Source organism: Triturus cristatus, chromosome 1_1 (genome assembly GCF_964204655.1).
Source record: "Triturus cristatus chromosome 1_1, aTriCri1.1, whole genome shotgun sequence".
NCBI classification, from domain to species: domain Eukaryota; kingdom Metazoa; phylum Chordata; class Amphibia; order Caudata; family Salamandridae; genus Triturus; species Triturus cristatus.
The window spans coordinates 575,833,229-575,859,995 of record NC_140579.1 but is presented as its reverse complement, the minus strand read 5'-3'; the positions used below and the strand labels follow the sequence as shown (position 1 = coordinate 575,859,995).

At 47.9% G+C, this 26,767-nt stretch overlaps 1 protein-coding gene across 2 annotated transcripts in view; it reads left to right on the top strand.

Annotated features, from left to right (window-relative positions):
- The first annotated feature begins 251 nt into the window (after window positions 1-251).
- Window positions 252-26,767, top strand: part of LGR6 (leucine rich repeat containing G protein-coupled receptor 6) — a 1,163,733-nt gene continuing 1,137,217 nt past the window's right edge. For both annotated transcript variants that reach the window (XR_014978909.1, XM_085645134.1), the window contains exon 1: window positions 252-650. Coding sequence is in view for 1 of the 2 variants with exons in the window: in XM_085645134.1 (XP_085501260.1) it covers window positions 445-650 (206 nt within the window). In the remaining variant the exon portion in view is untranslated. The remainder of the gene's footprint in view (window positions 651-26,767) is intronic.

Sequence of the window (26,767 nt, the reverse complement as noted above, 5' to 3'; positions counted from 1 at the left end):
ATGTGGGGAGACTGGGTGCACCGCACCTGAGGGGAGACTGGGTGCATCCTACCGAAGCATACAGCGGATGCGCTGCACCTGAGACCACCTCTGTGGCCCCACAGCTGTGCATATCCATGGCACACTGCACCTGTGCGCTGATTATTCATATCTGAGTGGAAGGCAGTGTACGTCAGTGCTACCTGAAAGAGTCACTGGTACTCTGCACTGCAAGTCAGGCAGGACTGGCATCACTTCCCCGAGCACTAAGAGGTGTCTCAGCAGGAACCTGGCCTGGCAGTGCCATCCTGGACAGGTGCCCCTGTTTACACTACAGAAAGGTGTCTGGGTGACCTCATTGCCCGGACACCCGCTCTGGATCCAATTGGCATTGGCATCTAGAGTCCTGTTGATTAACTCTGCATCTTCGGACAGCGGGAAGACACCCGGCACATACCTCTCACCATGGACTGCACCGCCCTGCTCTGGGTCCTGCTTGCTGCCGTTGGCGCTATCAGGAGCCCCTCCACGGAGAAGGACGCTGGCGCCACGGCCCCCGCGTGCCCCCCGGGATGCCGCTGCGAGGAGAACGGGGTGCGCATGTGGACGGACTGTTCAGAGCAAGGACTTTCGACGGTACCTGGAGGGCTGAGCCCTTTCACAACATACCTGTAAGTAGAGCCCACCTTCCTTCACAAGATTGCCAGACTGTGATTGATAACATGCCACACCCTAATCAATAAGAAGGCCAGGCTATCATCAATAGGACTGCAGTTGCATGCACAGTAGGAGAGCTGTAGTGTGCTCAGCCCGTGCAGCTACTACTAATAGCAGTGGACCTGTAGGCGCTCACGTCATCATCAGAAAGAATGCTATGCTATGCCCGATTAACAATTCTGTGGTCAACAACAATTTCATGCAATTAAAATTTCATCTAATTGTCAATAAAAATTGCAATCTATGAATAAACAATTCATGCTTCTGGTCAATGAAAATTCAAAGCAATGATTAGCAAGGATTTGACACTGTAGTAGTCAATAAAACTCCAATAATGAGATCAGCTCAGCGTTGATCCTGTTATTACAAATTGCTCGATCCTACAACTCATGACATTTTATGCTATGATAAAAGAAAAACTAATGCTAGGAACCCCGACAGTGCCACACACTCATGAAAAAACCACGCTGTGAATAATAAGAATGTCAATCTATGATCGATAAGGTTTAATTCTATGATCAATTGATCAGAAATATTGCCAAATTATGGTCAACGAAATAAGGCGGTGTTATCAGTATTCAGTGTTGCACTAACTAAGAATTCAGTTGACTCGAATAGTGTGATGTGATCATTAAGAAATCGATGTCTTGACCAATAACAACAGTGTGCTTCACACAGTGTTGTGCTAAACAATATGGAACACTTAATCAATTGAAATTGTGTGATTAATAAGAAATGCACTATTGTGGCCAAGAAGAATTTCCTGCCATCTCAATAAAAAATGGTATGCTAAGTAAGGCGATTAAAATCCAAGACTTATATTAATAATAATATCATTCCATGATCGATACCATACTGTGATCAGTAGGAGTGCCATTGCTATGATCAATTAAATATCCCTACTATGAACTAGAATAGTTCCATGCTATGCCGCATAAGAATGTTCTATATTCATAATGACGTCACTGACATGAGTATAACATGCCATCTGTGCTCCATGAGAGGGCTCCTCCCTGACGGATAAGATACACAGCTACAGCCGATGATAACCCACAGAGCAGTCAATCAGAAGAGAGCGCTGCGCTCCATATGAATTCCATCATGAGTAATAATCGCATGCTTTGATCAACAGACTTGACACTGAGGCCAAGGTATTCCATGCTATGATCTATAATAACTCTGTGATATGATAATATAAAAATTCATGCAACGATCTGGGGCACTTTCAAAATGTTGTGCTTTGGACCACAAGAAAGTTTTACTGAATAAAGTTTGCCTTTGATCAATAGGAATGCATTACATCATCAACTTGAACTGCAGAGTATGATCAGTTTGATCAATGTTTAATAATCAATACATGTACTCTTCAGAGATTAATAGAAACACCATAATCCATACTCAAATAAATACAAATTCTGGGGCATATTTATGAAATTATCACTGCATGAAAGGGAATGGGCAGAAATGCACCATTCTTAACAATATACGGCGCATTCCTGCTCTCTGCCTAGCTCGTGACAAACTGCTGCCTAGCACCAATGCAGACCCCCTTACATGCTGGTGCAAGGGTGCCTGCGTTGTAAGCAGGATTGTTTTTGTGCAGAAAGGGGCACCTTTGGGCATAAAACAATCATGAGAGACATTTTCCTCTTTCTACCTGTGCTGCAGGATGCAGCATACATAGGAAGTAATAAGGTAAATTAAATAAACTCCTCGTTATGCTTCACCTGGGGAGGCATGGCATTTTGACACATTCCCAGGTTTATCACTGATGGCAAATCTGTGAATGCGCCAAAATCCACAGGTGGTGGATGGGAACACCAAAACGCACCACCCATGGAAAACCTCCCTGGGACAGAGTAACGCAGCGGTGCGATTTGCACTGTGTTACGTTACTCTGGATTTATCTAGCCACGGAAGGCCATGCAAGGTGGCCTTGCATGGCTTGATACATCAAACGTAGTGGCGTCGCTCTTGCGTCCAGTTGCATGACCCAAGGGTGACACTACTCCTACATAAATATGCCCCTCTATGTTTTAGTAGCTAGAAGCTCTCTGATGTAATTAAAAATAATTAAAAGCTGTGATCAACAGTAATAACATCTTCGTATCATTTTGATGTTCAAACTTTGCTCTATACAGAGGTTGTGCTGTGATCAATAACAATGCTATGGTCAATATCGTTCTTTGCCATAATCCACATGCCAGTCAGCTATTATTATTTATGACCCATGCTATTATAGGTATATATGTCATGCTGTCATCGATCATTATCCTATGCTACAGTCTTTAAGTGACTCCTATGATTGATATAAATAATATGTTATGATTAATTAGAATTTCAGGCAGAGATCAATATGGTGTCATACTATTGTCTATATGGATGCCATGCTGTGATCAATTCACCTTGTATTCTGTTATCAATAGGAACTTTGTACTATGATCAATATTATTTTCATGCTATAATCACGTAGAGGGGTGCTTTGATCACAGATTCTACGGCATGATGAATAGAAATGCTTTTCTATGTTATAAAATGATTCCATGCAGTGGCCAGGAAGAATGCCATGGGACAATGGAAGCCCACGCCATGGGACAATGGAAGCCCACGCCATGGGACAATGGAAGCCCACGCCATGGGACAATGGAAGCCCACGCCATAGGACAATGGAAGTCCATGCCATAGGACAATGGAAGTTCATGTCAGGGCGTGATCGATATTATTACTCTGCTATGATCAGGATGAATTCTGCCCTCTGATCGTTAACAATGCTTTGTAAGGATCACAAAGGAATATGTGACGTTATAATGCATGCCATTACATCGCATGCCGTTGCAACGCCAACCTTTACTTTCTGTCGGGGGAGCCCTGGAAGTTGGAATAGATTAATTTTCTATTCCAACCCCAGTGTATGCAACAGTAGGGAAGGTGTTGGAGTTAAATCCAACACCTTGCGGTTGCGTAGGAAAGGCTGTTTCGCGCAATTGAGCTCCCTGACTGTCGTTTGTATCAGTTGCTTCACAGCTTCCAATGGGATCATGGGATTTATGTGTATGCTTATGGAACTGCCTCTTCATTGGCTGGTGTGCAACATTCGCTGTGCAAAAGTCCCAAGGTCACGAAGCCACAATTTATTTACATCGAGAGTTAGGAGGTAACCTTGTGCAGGGTGGTGAGGTAGGGCATCCATAGCGTAACCCTCATATGAAAGGGGTACAGTACCCCCACCATACCACCCTTCCTCTTCTAGACCCTCCCATATTCCCTCCATGCCAATTCTCTCCCTGTGTTCCTTTCCTGTTTAGCGCAACTCGTGCTAGTTGCACTTGGCAGGCTGCCACCCAAGCGCTCCTTATCAACACAAACCCTTTTGTTACACTTCCGTTTCCTAATCAAGACACAAGGTGCAAGAAAATAGATATAGGATTTGAAAAACGAATCCCTGTCACTTTCACTGTGTACCATTAAGTCATCCATGACGCTTCACACCCATGCTGGTGACTGAATCCAGGAATGAGTGCATGGTAGGGAAACATAAGCCAAAAATAATGCTGCAGTCACGTAGTATTCTTGAAGGCACAGTTTAAAGAGCTTGGTGAGGTTGTGTTTCAGGGAAGGGAACGGAACTGAGTGAAGAGGGCTTGAGGGACCTTCAGTGATAACGGGTCAGCGAACGAAGGACCAGGTATTAATGTAGAGGGGGACGTTGACTGTTCTTTCTCAAAGTCAATGATTTGTACGTTATTATGAAAGGGGGTACACTCAGATATGCTAACACTGTGGTCATTATTTTGGAGTTCAGCTCCCCAGGGGACAATGCACACTGAACACATTCTAGCTGCTATAAGCCTGTGGTGGGAGCCTCCAATATCAAGACCTCTGCAGTTTAAGCCACATAACCCAGATGGCACCCAATCAGTTTGGTAAGAACCCCGCCACACGCATCAAACACTATAACTCACTGACAACTCTATGATGAAGACACACTTCCTGTAGCTGTAAACTAATCAAAAATAAACACACAACTGATGATGTGGCATCATAAAACCAAGTTTTGAAGGTAATTGGCCTATATATGTGCTTGAAGGCCACCCCAATGCATACTGCACCCATTACAAATGACTCGTAACATAACACAACATAACATACATTATCAGATATTTTCTGTGTGATTCGGGTGTCATTATCGATAAGTTGTTGTAACATGATCAGTGAGATTACCTGCTCTGTGAAGTAAGCCTGTGCTGCGACTTATGCACTGATGTCTTGGGCTGTTAAGAATTGCTTGTTAGGATTCATATGAATGTCCCACTCTGAGCAATAACATTTCTATACAGTTGCTGATCACCCCCCCCCCTGTTCTATGGACAATATATAGGAATTCTTCACTGTTACTAATAAGAATGGCTCCCCATAGGTATAGGAAGCACTTCTGCTGATATAGTCACCACCTCTGATCTATACAAACATTATGCTGCGGTCAATGTAAATGCATTGCTAGTATAGCTATGGCAGCCATGCTGTGAACGTTAGCATATAAAGAACCATAAACTCCTCATTGTCCATGGATAATGGAAAGCAACTTTATATTAATTGTGATTTCTTTTTCTTTTCTTAGTCCTTTCCCTACTTTGGTGTACATGATCTTAGGACGTTATTTGTTTTGAGATATATTAGATTTGCTGCTAAATGAAGCACCCCTTGGTATGCTGGTGCACTTCACAAGTTGAAAAAATAAAATACATAATAAAATAAACCCACAAAACATCTTTTCGCCCCCCCCCCCCCCAAAAAGCCAGATTTTTTTGCGCTGTCAATGCGTGTTCTCTCTAGCCAGCGCCAGCAGCATGTCTGCTTCTTTTACCGATTGCTTTACACGTGGTTGTCAGATTTTGGACTAGCACGTTAGCTGACTGCGTTACACTGCGGGAGGTGTCATGTTGTGATATTGTGCCATCCAGCCACGAGGCGCCCGTCTCGGTTCCTGCATACTGTCGATTGAGTGTGCATGGGAAACTGTGTTGCTTTACATCTTGACAAATCTCACATTTTTAAAATGTGTGCACTTTGTTTCTCAAAGAGTTCTAATTACCTCTGCACTGCCATACTGTACAAAACAATGTCTGTTTGTCTGGTGTTACTGATGAGAAATGTCTGGGAGCAAATTTACCATATGTCTCTATATCACCGGAAAAACTATTTTAAAGACAGTTCTTGGCTTTGAGTCAACCCCCTAAAGCAGTCTGGGTTATGTATTATTGGGTTAGACATATTGTCCAAAAGTACCAGTTTACAATGCTTCATAAAGTAAAGTCAAGAACTGAGACGTGGCTTCTCCATTGACGTTGTTTTCTGAACACTTGAGTAACAGGGGAAAGCGTGGGAAGGCGATGATGATATGCCCATGGTTTACCATTTCCTGGGATAGAAAATTCACTTTCACATGAGTTGACAAGAAAAGAGCGTTTCCGAGTGGAACTTCCAACTGACCAGTCATCAACTGTGTTTTGGTGTGTTCTACTTGAACCATTCACTGGCACGTTGGTTTTTTGGCTTTTTGCTGAATGTAATTATTTAAGACTACCGGATATAATACAGGAAATTATTTGAATTGATGAAAAAACATCAAATAAAACCACCAAAAACAATTAGATGCCAACAAAATAATTTGTGTGGTATTAGAGACCATTTCTAGGATGCAGCTGAAATTACATGCAACTTCCACTAAGGAAAGCAAAGTTTAGAAGTGAAGTGGGAGATCACAGAAGCGGGAAGGTTGTGCATTTGAAAGGCATGGGTACATTTTTAGGTCTCGCCTGGCGTTGGAGCGCGCATGCGCTCCTCGCCCTCGAGAGCTATAGTAAACAGTATGAAGAAGGGGACTTTAATCCACGCCCCTGTGTCCGAATCGTTTTTGATTCGCTTGCATCGTGATTTATGTTATTTTATCACTTTCGATTTACTGGACATCAGTTGTGTTACCACCCTTGCAGTTTTGTGATGCCGCCCATCGTGACAAAAGCATCCGTTTTCACTCAGCCCAGATGCAAATACAAGCGGCTGAATGAAAACAGATGGCAAGCGTTTTTTTTTCTTTGAGCAAACACAGTCTTTGATCTCTACGGAGTGTCTTGCTCACGCTGCCTGCTCTCTGCCAGTTGGCTCCCTGATTGGTTGGCAACTACCAAATAAGGTTTCTGATTGGTAGACCTTGTCAACCAATCAAAGAGCCTACTGGCGCATGCAGGCAGCATGAGCAAGACACGCTGTAGACTCGCTGTCCCAAGTGCAGCAACGGCGCCTATCCCTTTCCGTCCGGTCACAAAGGTACAGGGCTAAAGCAAATACTTCTAAAGAGGACCCCTGGAGGCCGGCGGAACCGGAAGTGGCTGGAAACAGTTGCTAAAGTTTCAGTGCGATGACTGAAGGCTCCGCTATTTTCAAAAAACGTAGCTTGTATGTTTGTGTATTGTCTTTAGCAGTGATTTGTAGCATCCGAAACCCTGAGGCGAAAAGTTTGTTCTGTAGGCCTCTGTGAGGGCCCCGTACCAGGACTGCCCAAAACCCGCCATTCTGTTCCCAGAGGACTTTTGTTAATCAGTGAGCCACGCCGGGCGGCAGCCAAATCTCCTTTTAGCCACATAATCGGGACCCTAACAAATGCAGCCAGCCAGGCCCCCCCCCGCCCCGGAAAGAACAAAAACGAAGCAAGTGCGAGCAGAGAGCCCAGAAGATTGCATCCATTCCATGCGGTCGGGACCCCAAGCACCGTGCTGCTGTATGATCCTGTCGGGAAACCGTACCCCCATACCATCCACAAACAACGCGCGATTCACGGACGAGCCTCGGAGCGAAGTGCCGGCGTCTTCCACAGAAGAAAGCAAATAGTGGCGGCTGCGCTCCGAGGCACTTTATATCAACCGGGCCCGCGGGCTCTGGAAAAGGAGAAATGTGCGGAGTCGGGGATCCTTTCTTCTCCGGCCTTCCTCCCACGCCTCTGCCTGTTATACAAAGCCGAGAGTCCCATGGCTTGGGAAGCGCCTTTCCTTTCACTCCCGCCGAAGCGCTTACAGCCATGCGCGAGCAGTCATAAATTTTGTGGCAAACCGCACTGACAGGTGCATTGATATGCATCGCGAGGGCCCGTGCTGCTTAATAACCAGCGGGAAGCGCTCGGTGTTTTATTCAGGCGTCCTCATATTGGCTATAGATTCTTAAGATGAATTAAGAGCGGCCAGCAAGTGTAAGTATAGAATGAATTTAGGCGTCCTCATATTGGCTATTGATTCTTAAGATGAATTAAGAGCGGCCAGCAAGTGTAAGTATAGAATGAATTCATCTGAATATGGCCCGCAATCAGAGCACACACACACGCTGCAGTGTTTGCAACATGAAATATAAACGCCGTGGTACTTTTCCGTTTGTTTTTTGTTGTTGTTTTGCACCGACATCTGCCAGAAGCACACACTACTGGCAAGAGATTGGAGAAAGCCCCAGTGGCACCGGGTTTCCGTCGTCTCTTTGGGGTGGTTTAGGTCTTTCCTCTTGATCTGGGATAAGGCTCTGAGTGACCAGTTTATTGCCCTGCATTTGTCGTACTTGGTGGAATTCTAATTGCAAACCAGTTGTCTGGAGTCTGCGGAGGGGGTGGCGGGGGAGAGCAAACGGGGTTTTGCTTTGACCACTTTGGACAAACCAAGTGTATGCCGTGTCCAGGCGGGTCACTGTCACCTGCTCGTAGGCCCAGAAAGGACGTGGAAAGGGGTAGACGAAGAGGATGAACCGGGAACAGTCCACCATTATCCTGTGATTTATGGCGGCTCGCCTCCTTCGAAAGGTTCAGGAAGAGAGTAGTTGTCCTTCACATGGTGTTGCAATTGTAGACACAATAATGGGTGATGTTTTCTCATCTGCAGACACGCTTGTTTACATAGATGGGCATTAATGCATATTAGAATACTGAGTAGCAAGATCACTGCACAGCACACCTGGTCACTTCTCACTCCATTTTAGCCCCCTTTACTTCATTGCCATTTTCACAACATGAATTGAATAAAATGATACTGTGATCCTTACCTGCTATGCACTCTTGCCAGCCATCTTGCTCCACACAACTAGAATTTGTTTCAAGCTGGTCGTGTGAGAATATTTTTAAATAATTTCCTCTCCGGCCCTTTACACCACTCTGTTTTGATTTCCCTCCCCTAAAAGCACATCCACAGCAATCAGAGCCACACCAACACCACCAATAGATTCTTCTAGGAACCTTGATTCCATGCTAGAGGTTACTTCACCATACACGCCACCCTGGAGTCCTCAGACATTTTAACACAGGCATTTACAATGCAATAGGTCTTGCACTGACATTATTTTCAGCTATTGACATTGTAAATGACATTGGTTTTTTTGTTGTTTTTCTTCTGTAAAACATAAATAAAAGGCATTGTAATTTAAAATGCCAATAGCTAAAAGTTTAGTTTAAGCTATTGGCATTGTTAATACCAATGCCTTTTATTTATGTTTTAAAAAAGAAAACACAAATAAAAGGCATTGTCATTTGCAATGTCAATAGTCAAGAGCAAACGCCTTTTATTTATGTTTTACAAAACAAAAACAAAAAAACAATGTCATTTACAATGTCAATAGCTCAAAATAATGTCAGTGCGAGACCTATTGCATTGTAAATGCTTGTTAGACTAGGTGTAGGGCAGCGAACACAGTGTGCGTTGTCTTTACAGGAAGCTGGAGCCTCTTCATCTAAAACGGAGGGACGTTGCATGCTTACAAACGCCGGCATGCCTCCTGTACAGGCCTTGGTAATAGGAAAGTTGGTTCATGTGTCATGGCGGCCTGCAGGGGTCCAGCCCACTATTATCATGGTGAAGCCAGTGGCCCTCATGGGACAGCATTGTGGTCTCTTCCCACCCTTTATAAAAGCAAGGTGTGGTGTCGCCTGCATACCCCATTGTGCCAGACCTGAAAAGACTGCGGGTCGAATTGTTCGCCTTAGGGCTGAACCCCGGGCTAAGGGCGAGTGTGTGATTCCTGAAGCCTTTCCTCCATCTCCGACTCCTCTGATGTGCCTCCGCCCTCTATAGAGCCTGTAGGCCCCTAGAGATCACCTGCCATCTATCATGGGTGTGCCAACTACAAAGGATGTGTATGGAGGGGCAGGGCTAGGGTGTGAGCTCGAGGTACAGGGACCAGTAACTGCGTAACAATACTTCTGAAGTTCCTAAGGTTAAGACTTACTGTAGCAGGATTGTTGTATCAAAGGGCCGTACAACGAGGGAAAGAAAAAACTGTCTTAAGCACCAACCAGTCATCATCAAATAGGACATTCTGGAATCCACCTTGTTGATGACTATTTGTGACAGAACAAGGTTGGATTAAGAGAACTAGCTATTTCTACTCACACTGGATGGCCACTTTAAAGTGGAGTTTGCAGTCATGCCTCGTAATAAACATTGGCAATGGCTCTTAAGTAGAAGCTTCAGTGAGACACGGAATATAGTAGCCATTTGGACATTAGTAGTGCAAGCTTCCTTTAGACAATACAAAATAAAGCCTGTGCAGTAGGAGTGCAAGCTCCTCATGCATACACAACACAGTTTTCAGCGGCAGCATAGGGTGGTCCCGAGCCCTGGATGGAGTCATGTACATAGAAAGGACAGAAGCTGTTCTGGGGGCTGACATGCTTGTGATGAAAGTACTGGCTGGGTGGATCTTGGAGTATCCCTCTACTAAAGACACTGATGCTGGGTAGAATCCAGTCAAAATGATCCCACCTTGGGTAAGAATCTACTCACCAGCACCAGGGTCATCCTGCTGCCAGTTAATTTAGATGGGTAACCAATGGCAGTCAGCATCTCTCTCCTTGCATCACCAGAGCCCGGCCACTGGTGGAAGGTGACGAGGAACAGCAGATAAATACTGTGCCAGGGGGCATGCTTCCCACAGGCCTACAACTGCACAAGTGACCAACTAGAGCTTCCCTAGAGAATCTCATGAGAGGAGTCTTCTCAGTCAACTGTAGGTTAGGCCTGGAGAGTAAATTCCGTTCCGCTCGCGGAATTTGGGGAATTTCGCGTTCAGCGGAGAACGTGGAATTGCCAAATATTCCGCTATCTGCGGCTTCGCGGAATTTTTTGCTTGTTCGTGCTTTCAAAATGCGTCTTTGCAAGATATTTCCCCCCGAGCATGCAAACCGCATTCGCGAACAGGATAAAAGCATCGCGAACGGGCGTAACAAGCAATTCCGCGTGTTCACGGAACTCTGCGTGCTCGCAGAGATTTACCGTTTCGCGAAGGTTTGCGTAGCGCTACTACGCAAATTCCACCCACCCCTATCGTAGGTCACCACACTTATATACCACTAAAGCTTATGTCTCTGCCTCATTGGCTATTGGCACAATGTAAGGGTTCGGTGTGCTTGTATACGAGAACACCAAAAGCAACACTTTAACCGAAGTTTACTGAGTTTCAGAATGTTTGTGCTACTTTTAAGCCTCATTCCCCCCTCTATATAAATGACCTTTGTTTCTGAAAAAAACTCTATGGTTCAGTGGTCCTTGTCTCCCCGTTCTCACACACCTGCTTGTTTAAGTCACTGCATGGGACGCAGGAAGGTCCCTCACCTCCTGTGCCTGGCTGTCAGGAGCGGCCTGGGAGCTCCCTGTCTGACTGCTGCGTACTCTGCTTGGAGCTCCCCCGCACCCTTTGCTCAGTGAAAAGCATGCAGGTAGGCCCCATGACGTGTTCCTGAAAGCTCTGCGGGACCCATGCACCTGTGGGATGCTTGTGAGTTCCAGCTGGCATATCCAGTGTGAGTGTGACTGTAACCCTGCAGGGCAGGGAGCTCCCTCTCACCTCCTGTGTCGGTTTATGGCTCTCTACTCTGCAAACTCTGGGGGCACAGAATGATTTAATCGATAGCGATCAACAACATAGACAATGCAGACAAAGAGGCGCCAAGCATCTGTGCTAACTAAACTGCTTTCAGCTAGGCGCTGCTAACTAATTATGCACTGGAACCAGGGCTTTAAGTGGGGTGAAAAAACTGGTGTCTCTCTTGAAGGGGCGTGGCCAATGTAATTAAGGGCGTGGCTTAAAAACACATAAGCTAAAAATCTGTGCTTAGCATAGTGTGCTGCCCGACTTGTATTTTGCTGTTTCTGTCATTGCATCCAAATATATGATACAAGTAACATCATACCTACAACAAGTCAGGACTATTGGCTTTTTCAATGGTTGTTAGTTGCATGTGACACCACCACAATGTTGCTGCTCCTGAGTTTCAAACAGAGAATGGAAAATTCAGAGAGAAAATGACTCTCTATAAAGGATTTCCCTTGACCTACAACGCTCACCTGACATGACGTCATGCCGAGACTTCTCCACTAGTGAGAAGTGAGCAGTGTGAGCACGCTCACATCGCTGTACCTGTTCTACTGCAGTCCGGAAAAAACGGACCGCCTGTGCCAGAGCACAAAACAGAGCGCGATAGAGACCTGTTTCGAGGCCTCCTTTACAAAACTGCCAGTGCTCAGCACCGGTGATAGCACCAGCAGGAGGCAACACTCCCCCCCCCCCCCCAAAATAGCATGCATATTCTACGCATAAATAAAACACACCACACAAATTTTGTTTGTAAAAAACTGCTGCAGGTTTATTACATACACCGTTATGTAATATGGTGGGTTATCTTACGGGTGATCCAAGGGCAGGCAACCATCTGGGCCGCCTGATGAGCCAAGCAACACTGGGGCGAACCCCATCTGTGCTGCCCCTTCGGTGATCCTCTCCCCGGATCACGGTCCCTTATTACTCACGCCCCTTTCAGGGCGGAGCATAGCTAGGCAAGCCCCCGGTTGTTCGGGTGGTTGTGGGCCTGAAGGACTAACGGGGCGCCAACATGGTTTTCCAGGAACCTCTCATGAGGCTCCTGGGCTCTGGCACCCCCTATGGTGCCGCGCAGAGGTACCCTTCGGTACCCATTTGCTTCCAGATCGCCTTGTAACTCCGCCACAGCTCTGGAGGCGGCCACCGTCGCCGCCAGAGCCCCCCACCAAAATAGCTATAGTCTTGCCCGCTAACTCTCCTGTCTAGAGCCTCCTGCAAATCTAGATGAAAGGGAACATCCCTACTGGTTATCGATAATCCATCTATATCCCAATAGCCCTAGACGTTAGCTTGGATCAGCTAGTGTCTGAGGAAACAAAAACACCCTTTATGCCTGTGAAGTTGTGCCAAGCACTATACACCTCACGCCGCAGAGTTCCACTGCATCACATGACTCAGCACCGTCCCACTCAGGGCGGGACAGTTTCAGACGCCCTGGCTCACGATGCCCCACCTATTTGCTGATCACACTGGCTGCTGCCCTTCTAGCACCGTGTGTGGCTGGACACATGTGTCTCCGATCTCTGGGACAGCAGCTCACTTGTTAGGAGATCGTTCCTACCCCCGCTAGCCAACTAGGCTATTAGGGCAAGAAGGATTATACTTAAAACCTTGGCACCGTCCCTTTACTTGCTAAAACAATGCGCACAGGGATGTCCATAACAGGCGTATGAACATTGAGCACGGCTGCACCCCAGCACTTGCCCTGCATCCCATATTCTTTATAGGAATTTCGCCCGCTCAGCTCCCTCTAGTGAAGCCCCCTGGCATACCCGCTTAGCGAATCTGTCTGATTCGATACAGGGCGCACTGTCTGTAATCTAGTGCCTAACATTTGATATGGGAGATGCCACACACCGCCTAGGTCATGGGAACCTAAAGGAGCACACCATTTTCCCCCGGGCGTACCTCTAAGTGGGACTGGCTCCACCCAGCTGTAACACCAGAGACACCTCTTAAACCTCTTTACTGGTTATGCCACTTGGCACCCTTCTGGTTGCAGCTTTGTGTATTTGTAAAGCGCGCATGCCCCCGGGGCACGGAGTCGCTGACTAGCCAGTGTATGTGGCCCACTCGCTGATACTTATCTATCGCTAAGTGCCCTTACTTGGATTGAAGGGTTGCTGGATGCTACCCCAGGACTGAAGACTTAATGCTCCCACCCAGTTTGACCCCAGAACTTGGCGGCAACCCCAGTTGTGACCATGCCTTTCCTGGTACATCTACCCCAGCGCTTGACTATCAATGTGTTAGGGACCCCAGTCCCAAAAGATGCCCCTTCTATTGTCTGGTTCTAGCCCGCAGAAGGATAACCCAGGGGGGCAGACAAGTCTGTGGAACCAGAGGGGAAAGTTATGTGCAAATACCTGCCCTTTCCTGAATTTTGGGATGCCAAAATGTCGAAAATACCCTGTCGCCATTTGCACTTACGCAGTGTTTACCAAACTTTTCCGCGCCACAGCACACTTGTTAGCTGACAACTACCACCACCTGCCTGCTGCCCTGGTTAAAGCGCGGGTGAATATGTTTTAACTGAAGCTACCCGATACCGGCCCTTGGCTGCAGGGGAATGCCCACCCAGTGTACACAGTACCTGATTCTATATGGTGCCCGCAGGTGTTCCCCATGAAGACCCTCGTAGCCAATTGCACAATGCAGTCTCAATATATCGCAGTGCCTCTCTTTGCGTTGAAATTTCCTGAGTAAGTGTAAAATTATACTTTCCCACCATTGGGCTGTTAACCGGTGGCAAAGGCAGACTGTTATTTTGTGGCTTCTGACATTGCCTCCGGATATATACTACAAAACCACAGTACTTACTACACGCCAGTACCCTTTGCTTTAACAATGCTTGATAGTTGTATAAGATAACTGAAGCCACAATTCTGGCTTTCCCTGCGTAGCATATTGAAAATGCTTCCATTCTGAACTGGTGGGACTATCACCATAACGTGTTGAACATTCAATAAATGTCTCCATTCGATGACTAGCAAGCTCAACCGCAAATGGGACCCTTACACTAATCAACTTCCGCAACAGGCAGACAGGTCACCTGCACATAATAGGAGCCAAAAGCGGAACGCGGGAGCCCTTTGGAAACAGAATAGTGGCGCACAATCCCCGCGTTGGAGACAAAATTGACCTTGTTGTACTACGAAAGAGGCACATGAAGAGACAAAATAACTATTCTTTGCAAAACAGAGCCTGTCCGTAACTTTTGTCTGTATTGGGACAAAGGATGAACCATGATAATATCACTGATCAAGTCTGTGATATCATATACGCAACCTCTGGCATATCTCTCATAAATCGCCATATATGACTGACACCGCACTCTCATCCTGTGCTTTGTGTTATCTTGGCCCACTTTGGTGTGAGCAGAGCCCCGTGAAGTATACTTGGCTTCTAGGCCGATAATGCACAAATGTTAGGTGAGAAAGATTAAACCATACTTGCCGAGCCCCCGGCCAAAACCGACAACCATTTTACCATTTGTCATCAGTAGCACATACATCAATAAGACATTGATAAGGGCCACATGCATAACTCCTGGTGGCCAAAGGACCTTGTTGGCCAAGCAGCGAAATCTTCGCTCAATGCAATAATACGAAACAGACTTCTCACGGCGCACGCCACCTAGACGCCAAGCAGGAACCGAGGTTTACACCGAACATCCCAACTCCAAAGGAAAGGCACCAAAAACCCAACCCCCTGCGCAAGTCACTCACCAAGGCACCGCTGAAGGATCCACCACTGAACAATGCCTTCGATGAATATCAATCTCAACCGCAAATGGGACCATTACACTAAGCAACACCACCAATCAACGGAAATCAACCATACCCACCTGTAAAACAGGTAAAGTGTGTGTGAAACCCAGCCATGGCCAGGCAAAACCATGGACGTAGTTTGCCTGGGGCAGTGTAGAGACGTGACCTGCATTTGCATCATCTGTGAACCTAACGGAAAATGAAAAAACTCTGGACTGCAGCCATGAAAGCTAAATAAATTAATTGGCCCCACCCCGGGCACTCTGTCCAATTACCACCAAGGAAGGTGCACCGCAGCCCAATTGAAGACAGACTTAGACTTTAATCAGCGAAATGTGTTTGTTTCATGCAACCGCCATAAAACCATTTTTTTTTTTTGGTCAAAACAGGACCTCACCTTTGGAAATTAGGAGGGTGTAAAAGAATTTTTTTTGCAGTAATATTGGGGTGCTGCTGGTGTTTCCAAATTGAAAACATACCTCACTATGCCTGGATATTAGCTGTAGACACATTAGGAGTTTGGACAAGTGTGCCTGTGCACTGTCAGTGTCCTGGCTGCAGGGGGCATGGATCATGAATTCAGAGCTGTTCCGAACACGGGCCCCCAAAATATGTTTGGCCCAGGGCCCCCAACATCCTTAAGATGTCCCTGGACGCACCGCAACGCCAACTGAAGACAGCATAACAAGTTCTGACCTAGAGCTGCTCGCGGTGACGCCTACATAGACGCCCAATATTTGCGAAACTAGAATCGCCATACGCTTGCGCTACCTTACCGCAAGGCAGTGCAACAGACAACCTGACACTAGTGCTGCTATATGCCTTGCCTCACGTCAGGCGGCCACTTCCTTTGCACCAAGCCTTGCGCCTGCCGTGCTGCCCCTCCAATTATCACCACAACTACTAACCCTGACACCCGTGCAAGCGTGACAAGTCCGCCTAGTCCCAGGCCCTCGAAGCTATAAGAATGGCTTGGGCAGCAGGCCATAGTGATTTTAATGTAAATTGAATTGAACAATGCCTGTTGCGGTCATCTCTAAAATAGACAGACAGTGCCAACTAGTGGCAGGCTGTCACAAGCGCCGGTGTGACAGTTAAGTGAAGTGCACCGGTGCAACTTCCTTTCATTCTTCTCAGTGTGTGAGCCAAACTATCCAGCGGTTGCACTACCGACCCACAGCGCTCCGCTTACCGGCCACGGTATGCCTACCTGCAAAGCTTCACCCTGCGCCGCTAGGGCCATGTGTTCCACACTTACCACATCACTAAAATGTCTCTTTTAAATCGCGACAGAATCTCCTATCTGCTAAGTGGTGGAGTCACCTATTATTTCCAGTGATATTAGTGAGCACCGGTGTGACAGTTAAGTGAAGTGCACAGGTGCAAATTTCTTTGCATTGCCAGAGAGGAGGTAATAATCAATCAATGTGCGCCCAGGCAACGTGAGGTGCGTCTTTGCTTCGTCAGCAGACCATCAACATATGCTGCGATATGGTAACTATACATCAAAAGCCCCTCGGTGGCAATGATGCAACCCGCAACGGGGGAAGAGATGAACTTCTGTTCTACGTTGCCCACTCACCAACATAATGACACCCGGCGACCGTGTGTCTGGCGGGTGACACCAGGGACCCGTAGTCTTAAAGGCAGTCGGGTGCGCCGCAAGCTGGGGGGGAGGGTGACCCGAAGCAAGCACCCTGCCCTCCGGGCTCCCGGCCTGGTGGCGTGTATGTCCGAAAGGACCCACGCCGCCGACGATTGAACCCGGGGTCCAACCCAAGCAGAGGATGTGCCCTACCACTGAGCTACATCCCCACGCACTTCATGAATTGCCGATGCCTAACTGCTGCTGTGACCATAGAGCCACCATGTGAACATCAACACTTTGCCTCAGAGAATCACATGGAAAATACAATCAATTAAAATCTTATTATTCTATATTACTATGCAGGTTGAGGCAAAGCACTGCTCTAACAGTCATATCAACCTTTAGTGCAAGTAGCAGAACGAGATGTTTAGGTCCGCCACCTGTCTAAAATGTTTGCACTCATCATCTCACACCTTCCAGGATCGCATACCAAACCACAGTGCGCGGATCCCGAACACGCTACATAGGAACCCGCTTGTGGCCCGGCCCCTGCCTGCAAGCCAGTGTTGGGTGCGACATAGTCTGACAATAGATCATTACGCTGCCGCCGTCTAGCCGGGCTGCTGAGGTGAGGCCCCGACGTGGCCAATGCAGAAGGAAGGAGTGATCACCGCATCAAAAGCTGCATGAAACGTGCCTGCACATAAAGGGACCATTTATCAACCACCACCATCCGCGTCTCGCAGCCCCAGCGGCACACGCGGACACCACGACCCTCAATCTCTGCTTGGGGTCCGAGGTGACCAACGATTGCACCAGCTGGCGAGGCCATGTCCGCTGCGGGATCGCGCTGCCGATCCAAAACAGCAACAGGCCCCGAATGTGCCCAAAACACTGCGCCGAGGCATTAACGAACAGCTCGCCAGCAGGTTGGCACTCTCACACACGCAACAATGGGAAGGGCAGGGGGGAACGTGGGAAAAACACCTAGACATGCCCTGAAACCACCAGTTCATCCCACCCTGGCTTCAAAAGCCACCCGATGTAACTCTCATTGAGTAAAAGGCACCACGGAAAGTGTCCCTCCCCCCAGAGAACCCAGCAACACACGACACGCAAGACGCCCCTGTAACATGCACACGTGTCACTTGTCCTCCCGTAACGCATCGTTTGCTACCTTTTGCATCCCGTTTGCTTCTGATACTTGCACAACTGTCACCATTGCCTCATGGTGCAACGTTTGCTCCTGTAACATGCTCACATGCAATCTTCTCCTCCGGTATCAGCACTGTTCCTACTGTGAAGCGCTCCGAAACCTACGGGTAACGTCCGTGCTACATAAAACGCCCAAGATCAATAAATAAATAAATTGCTGCCCCCCCTCCTGAGCCTGGATGGGAGCCGCTACTGCTGCGTCGGACCTGGGGGAAGGGAAACACCGTGACAGCAGCGCTGCCGCCGCCGAAACCACCGTCCATGAAAATTTGTGCGCGTGCACCCTGCCGCGTATACACGGGCCCGCGGGGCTGCCTCAAACAGCGAGCGAAACCCACCGCCGAGGCGCTGCCGCCCATACACTCTTGGGAGCTCCTGATGTGAGCGCGACCCCGAGGCTCTGACCCTGGTTTCCCGCACTAAAGTTGGCAGTGTATAGCGCTCCAAAGGTATTGGAGCGCTATACACGAGCCCCGTATTCACAATACGTATTCAGGCATGGGGAGATTAGGTGAAGTGTCCCGAATCCCACAAAATAGCAGAAGGACTACAATTTACTTCAAGCGAGCACACAGAATGACGGCGCTCCTCAGCAGAGAGCTACAGAACAGGCAGTAAGAACAAACATGAAAACAACTCTGAGACCCAGTAGCCTGCCTGTTAATCAAATTGCTGTCTTGAAACAACTGCTAACTATCCCTGCTTTTCAAAACACAAAGAAGCCCCTCCCGCGATTTTCAGTCTTAAAGCCGGGACATGAGCTACCTTTTCCGGAATCCCCGGCGAAAACCCAGGACCGTCCTGGCAAATCTGGGACGCCTGGACACCCCACCACCACCAGACCGACGCCCCACGCTGGTGGTTTATTTTCTCCCTTTCTTCAAATCAAAGTCAACTCGGTCTCAGTCTCCACCTGCTTAGCCCACGCGCCCACCCGAGCTTGGAGCCACGCAGCCCCCACTCCCGGGGAGATGGGAGGGAAGCCGAGGCCACCACCCCAGCTGCAGCACAGGGGAAGGCAAACTCCGCATCTCCCTTGGCGGCAATGAGCGGCCCCCGAGCAGGCGACAGCTGCGTGCTCAAGCCCGCCCCCTCCAGTTCAAGTCCCTCGGAGCATGCCCAAACTGTTCCGCTGAGGGAGGGGAGCGCGAAGCCCCAGAGTCTCCTGCCCAAACAGTGCTCCCCGGTCTCCGAGCTCAGCACAACGCTCACAGACCCCGTGGCCACCCAGCAAGGAGACATGTGCCCCGTGGTGAGTACATTCACCCGATTGCACTCTACCAGGCTCTGTGCAAAATACACCTCCCCTGACCGGGAATCGAACCCGGGCCACCAGGGAGCATGGCAGCACTGGTAGCGGCAGTCTGTTTTTTTTTTTGTTTTTTTTTAGGAGGAGACCCTCAAGTTTAACTATGCCACTGTCCCAGCGCTGTCCGCCAGCCCTTTGGACAAGAGATGCACCACGTGTGCCCTGGCAAATGCAGCCAACCAATCCGCCCGCAACCCCCCCAGAGGGGTCGGCGGAGGGCGGACGCAATCACCGCAATCAAAGCGCCTTACCAATGCAACCACAGACAAGACACTGTGCCGCGGTACTGCTCATAATAAGCCTGGGACAACGACCCGCCCAAATGGTGCCGTCGCAATCGGACCCTCACCTCATTCACCGCACAAAACTAAGAACGCAGCTCCCTGGCCAAACGGCCCGATGGCGACACGGGCGGACCTCGCCTCCAGCGGAGCGACCGAGGGCCAAGCACTACAGACGGCGTGTCCAGGGCGCAAAAGAGGAAGGACAGAGGGTGGAGGAGGCCTATATACCCCCCCGTTCCTCGTGCCCCAGAAATGATGCGCCCTGCGCGCCGCAGTCCCTGGCTTCCAGAGTAGGGGGACTCCTCCCAGAGGGGTCCCCATACTAGAAGAAGGGGGTGGGCTGGTGCCTTGCTGGCACTAGAGGCCCGCCCTTCTAGGGCACCCTGCGGGCGCCAGGGCAGCCGCACACCCGGCATACTTAAAGCCCTGACTGGAACACATTAAAAATTCATCGCTCTCTGTGTATAGTCATCACTTTCTGGGACATCCGGTAAATTTGCTAAGACAGAGCTTGAATAATAGGGTTATTCCCAGGGCACAAGTCCTATAAAAAGAAGTGGGGGTACTGGCAATATGCAAATGACCTCATGACGTCACGTGCTGAACGTAACCCGGTGTCTGAAAATTACACCGGGACACATTCAGCATATTTCTGTGGGGCCCAGCTTCTTGGTAGGGGGGACGGCGTACACCCTGTGAGAAGAGTGGGGGACGCCGTGTACCTGCGTGTACCCCCGACTCGAGCCCTGGTTATTCCAATTAAAGCGGTACGCCTGGCGGCCGTGGCGCTCAATGTCGTCCTTCCATGACTTGCATTGATGTCTGCACGGGGCTGCCGGACCCCTGTGCCCCCAGTAGCTGGATTATGGCAAACTCTGCAGGGCAGAGACATCCAGACGGACTTTGCATCGGTATGACTTTGAGCAGTTTCTTCTCTGCATGTTCTGTGTGACTGAACTCTGCTGGGCAGGGAGCTCCCTCTCACCCCTGTACCTGTGTGATGTGTTACTGTATGCATTTAGCTCTGTTGGGCAGGAAGCTCCCTCCCATTCCTGCATCTTTATATGGTGTTTTATTTTTAAGCTCTGTTGGGCAGGGAGCTCCCTCTCACCTCCAGTACCTGTGTATGACGTGTTACCGTAGGCTCTGCTGGGCAAGGAGCTCCCTTGTACTACTCTGCCTATACGACGTGTTACTGTAAGCAGTGGGCTTTTGCTGGACATGGAGGTTCATCCTTCTCACCTCGTGTGCCTGTATGTGTTGTGTAACTTGTGTTGGACAGGCAGCTCCCCATCGGCCTTAGTGGCTCTAGGATCTGCTTCCTATTCTAGTGAGTTCGGGGACTCATCCCTTCCTTCCCTGGCGTCGTTTATTTTCATGCACTGATTAGACTTGCAACTCTGGCAAGCATCTGGTGTTCAGTATTACACTATAGTGCGTGCCTCAGATCCGTGTTACTTTATGTAAAGAAGCTCACTTCCCTCACCGACGAGACCCTATGGAGGGACACCTTAAGAATGTGACTGATGTTTTCAGTGCTTGTTGCTGTGCATTCGCATGACCTCTTCTCTGGAGCTCTTTATGGAGGATATCTCGGCTTTGGATGGCCAGGTGCACAGCTTCATGACTTTTAAGAGGAGGGCTGGGGCATGCCCATGATTGGCAAGGGGTTTAAAGAACTGGTGCACTGGAGCTATTCGAAGACCTTGTTTTTGCTTTAATGCGGGAGTCACCATTAGAGAAAAGGTGCCTTTATTAAAATGCTATTTGCATAAAAAATACACAGGCGTTTTGGTGGGGAGAAATTGTGAGTACTTTGTTAAAAAAAACCTTTACTGCGAGTTACAAATCCTGTCATATCGCACTGACTCTCACTGCTAAGAAAGTACTGCCTCCCATGCTAAAAAACAAACCTCACTTTGCGGTCCTGGCTTACTTCTGAAGATCTTGCAGTGACTGAAACCACTGTTAGAAATGAGGTCTCTAGGTGGCAGACCCACACTCTAATCAGGATCAGTGTAGTACACACTAATATTTTACCTGTGCTCACCCTTGGGTAGCTTGGCACAGAGCAGACAGGCTAAACTAAAGAGGCAATGTGTAAAGTATAAGTGTATACACACACACACACACAGTAACACAGTGAAAAAACCACAAAAGCACTCCACACATGTTTAAAACACGACCTGAACGATAAAAATCCAACATACACAAGTCACAATACGAATCCTTCAATAGTAATTGCAGTTATAGTGTTTCGAATCTCCAACTGGGGCTAGTGGGTCGCACTTGACTGAGACAAATCCAAACATTCAGTCTGACCGTGAAGGAGCGCAGGTCAGCTTCAGGAGTCCCACAGACTCCACTACAGTACCTTGTATATATCAAAAAGCTAAAGACAGTGCGATGAGCAGAGGAGGTGAGGCGTCACGAAGGCAGGTGATGTGTTGGTTCCTCACCGCTACGCAGGTCGTGATGCATCACTTTAGCAAAGTGATGCATTGGTTCCTGGAGGCGGTACAGGGTCGTTGAGCTGCTAACCCCGGTGACAATGCAGGGCACAGGGGAGGTGATGTGTCAGTTGCAGGTGTGAGACCGCAGGTCCTGAAGGCAACACAGTGTAAATGATGCATCGATGTTGTAGCGCGGTGTGTCGATTCCACGTGTCCATGTCGAACCACCAGGTCTCAGGTGCTGTACTGGAGTCTGAGTAGTGTGTCATGGACTTCGGGTAAGCGGCAGTACTTCGGAGGTGCTGTGGCACCGTCGGGGCTTGCGTTGTAACTAGTCACGGTCGTTGCGTTGTGCACTCAGCAAGCAGGGACTACGGCTTCAGTGCAGGCAGAGACAATGAGTCAATTTCACAGGGATGCGCCAGTTCCAAAGTGACGCTTGGAGTCAATGCATCAATTTCTTGTTTGCAGAATCACCTCTAAGGATCCAGGACTGGGTTTGGCACCACTTGGCAGGTCAGGACTCCCAGCAGAGGAGCCTGTGTGCTGGTAAAAAGATGCAGGTGAAGTCTTTGATGGCCCTGAGACTTCCAACAGGAGGCCAGCTCACATCAAGCACTTGGAGAAACTATAGAAACCAGGATGCAGAGAGCAACTTCCAGTCCTCCCACTTTCAAGCATGAAGCAGCAGACCGCAGGCCAACACAGCAAAGTAAGCAGAAAAGTGGCATTCCCTCCTGGCAGTCCAACAGCTCTTTTTGCTGGCAGATTGTTCTCAGTCCAGAAGTGTTTCCTGAGTATATTGTGTCAGAGGTCCAGTACTTATACCCATTTTAGGTATTTGCAGTGCACTAGACCCTGCCCTTCCTGACCCTGGCTCCAGACACACTGGGGGCAGGCACAGCACTACTCAGGTGCAAGTGTCAACTCCTCCCACCACTGTATCTCAGGAAGACCCATCAGCCTTGGGATGGGCCATCGGGATATGCAGAGCACACCTCCGCTCCCTTTGTGTGTGACTGACAAGACTGAATCCACAAACCCAACTGTCATCCAACCCAGACATGTATTCTAGAGACAGGCAGAAGCACTGAATGGTTAAAATAAGAAAATGCCAACATTCTAAAAGTGGCATTTTTAGACCTGCAATTTAAAAATCAACGTCACTAAAATATGTATTTTTAAATTGTCCAAACACCAAACTCCAATTTTCCATCTTCTCACAATTGAAATATATACTTGTAAGATGTTACAAAGCGGTTTTAATGCTAACCTATGGAAGAGTTAGGCCTTGCTGTAGTGAAAAGGGAATTTAGCAGTTTCACTACCAGGACATGTAAAACTCAAAATTACATGTCCTGCCTTTCAAATACACCTCACCCTACCCATGGGGCTACCTAGCCCCTACCTTACAGGTACCTTACATGTAGTAAAAGGGAAGGTTTGGGCCTGGCAAGTAGGTGAACTTGCCAGGTCAACATGGCAGTTTAAAACTGCACACACATGCTCTGCAGTAGCAGGCCTGAGACATGTTTGAAGGGTTACTCATGCGGGTGGCACAGTCAGTGCTGGAGGCCCACTAGTAGCCTTTGATTTACAGGCCCTGGGAACATGTAGTGCACTGTACTAGGGACTTATTAGTAAATCAAATGAACCATTCACGGAGAAAACAATCATACCATGTTTTAGAGGAGAGAGCAAATGCACTTTAGCACTGATTAGCAGTGGTAAAGTGCCCAGAGTCCTAAAACTAACAAAAACGAAGTTCAGTGCACATTTAAAAATAGGCAGAGGAAGGCAAAAAGTTTAGGGATAACCCTATAAAAAGGACCAGATCCAACAACCATCTGTAAGGTTGGACTGGCCTACAAGGCAGTCTGGCAGTGCCAGAAGGGCTGGTCTGAGAATTCAGCACGTGGGCCAGTTTTTAGCTGTTTGTGGGCCTGTTTTATGGTCTGGTGGACCAGTGCTTGTTGATTTCCTTGGTACAACCAAAAATATTCTCTGCAACAAGCATAATGCAGTCTAACATACCTTGCAAAATACCAGTACAGTATGAATTAAAAGTTCAGAACTTCCCGATTTGAAAATGTGGGTCACTTTTTAGTTTAAAGCCTACCAGATAGCACAACTGTCTGGTTGTTGAGTTAAAACTAAATCTACCCTACCAGACAGTACAGCTGTCTGGTTGCTAAAGATTGTGGGGACATTCTGAAAGCGGAACTAAGAATGCATTCCACCCATTGCTTACCATTGGGTTTGTGGTTTGTTACTTACATTTGCTTGCTTTCCACTTGCTGGCTTTACTTGTTTCAGGCTCTCTAGCATGTCTTTGTCCCGCCCGTAGAGTATAGCTTGACGAGAGGTCGCTTTTTGTAAACAAGCCTTTTAATTGTGTTCTTATCTTGCCACATTTGCTGTGCATTCGAAGTCCAAGATAAAATGTCAGGCTCTGTCTTCCAAAGGAAATTTGCGTTTACTTTTCTTTCTCGGACTTCAAAGTAAAAGGATTTTTCTGACAATCTGGGGTGTGAAACGAAAGGCTTTTTTGTAGCACAAAACAAAATGTAAATGCCTGTATATGAACCTTGCAAATATTTCAGAACACTCTAATCCACTATACACCACTCTGACACTCGAATGCACTCTACGACACTCTATACCATGCCACTCCACTTCACTCCATGCCCCTACACTTTAAGACCCTCTACTTAACTCCACAATAGGCCCCTCCCCTCTATGACACTACGTCTACAACACAGCACTCTTCGCCATGACTCTCCACTGTATGCCATTCTACGCCAATCCACTCTATGCCACTGTACTCCACCCTTCTCCACTATATGCCATTCCACTGTATGCCACTCTACTCTATCCTGTCCTACTCCGCTCTACTCCACTCTAGGCGCCTCTACTCCACACCATTACACTCTATAACTCTCCACTCTCCCACACTCTATGCCACTCCACTTCACTCTACGCCACTCTATACCTCTCCACCCTGACACTCTCCAATCTGTGCTTCTCCACTCTACACCACAACACTTCAATCTACTCCACTCTACGGCACTCCACTCGACTCTACGACACTCCACAACACTATACACTACTCCACGATCCCTCTCTGCACTCCACAACTCTCTACTCTGTTCTACCCCACTCTGCAACTCTCTATCCAACTCCACTCTACTGTACGTTACAAACATTCCACTTTACGACACTCCAATCCATGCTCCTCCATGCCACTAGCTTTTAGCTATGCTGAACAGCAGCCACATGTACAACATGACTAAAACACATTGGCAAAGCCAAATAGCGTCTGCATAGGCAAGGCCTATTGACTTTGCCAGTGCTTGTTCAGCTATCTGATTCGCTAATGGGGGCACTTTTAATTTGGTGCCTGGGTATGTGAGCAGGCATCCCAGATTTGCCAGGACAGTTCCGGTTTTCCATCACCTGTCCCAAGAGACTGTCTCAATCCAGTTTATGTACTGGTTTTTAGAGAAGGTCAACTGAACACAGAAAGGCAAGCTGTAATGTGTTCCAGTGCCGGATTAGTTACTAGCCTTTTCAGAAATCATTTTATTTAACACAGATGATACTCTGTGTAAAAGTTGTATTTAATTTATTTCTTTTAGTGCCTTGTTGTCTATGTTTTCTATGCTGGTGAGGACTGTCGTATGCTGCGACAAGAAGGGACACTGGCAGGCATGTCTACATAGCAACAAGGGGAAAGCTGGTCTCTGCTGCAGCTCCTCTGCTGACATAGCATGCCAGGGATCTTCTCCCATTTATAATGAGCTAGCTGGTTCAGGTATAGTCAAGCACCAAAATGTTATGTTTCTTCAATCAATCAATCAATCATTAGATTTGTAGAGTGCTTCTTGTCACCTGTGAGGATATCCAGGCTTCTTGATTTCTTCCTCGTTGTCCCAGAGGCACATAATAAAGTAACCTCTTTATGAGTCTACACTGTATGTAAAACAATCCGCTTAAACGGCTGGGCGCCTATGACCTCAATGATACTGTTCCTCGTTTAGGGTGATTTAAATACTCTTTGTGGCAAAATCGTGAAAAGGGGACAGTGTAAGGGGGTCGGGTTTGTCATTCTAATCTTCCATGGAGAGAGTGGCAAGTATGAGCGAAATTATGCAAGACAGTATAGGGCTCATGACTTACATTTGGAATATCTTCAACCTGTACTGAAGTAATGGTGCAGACTTAGAGCAGATTGGATCTATCCCATGAATCATGTTGCAGTCTACAGGGAAATGCCAACGCCATCCCATTAAAGCTGTCGCGGGGAAGTGCTGATCCTGCACAACTAGTGCAACAGCTCTGGTGAAACGTGCGGTTACCCTAAAGGGATAGCAGTCCTGCTGAAATGTGAGGGTACTCCCCGCGCCGGCTCCCACAAATGTGATCAGCAGCCCTGCTGAGAAATGCCAGTGCCACCCCGCTACCCCCCGCCCCAAGTGATAGCAGCCTTTCTTAGTAGTGCTTCTGCCATCGTTACTAATTTAGCAGCCCAGCTGAAAAATATTGGTGGT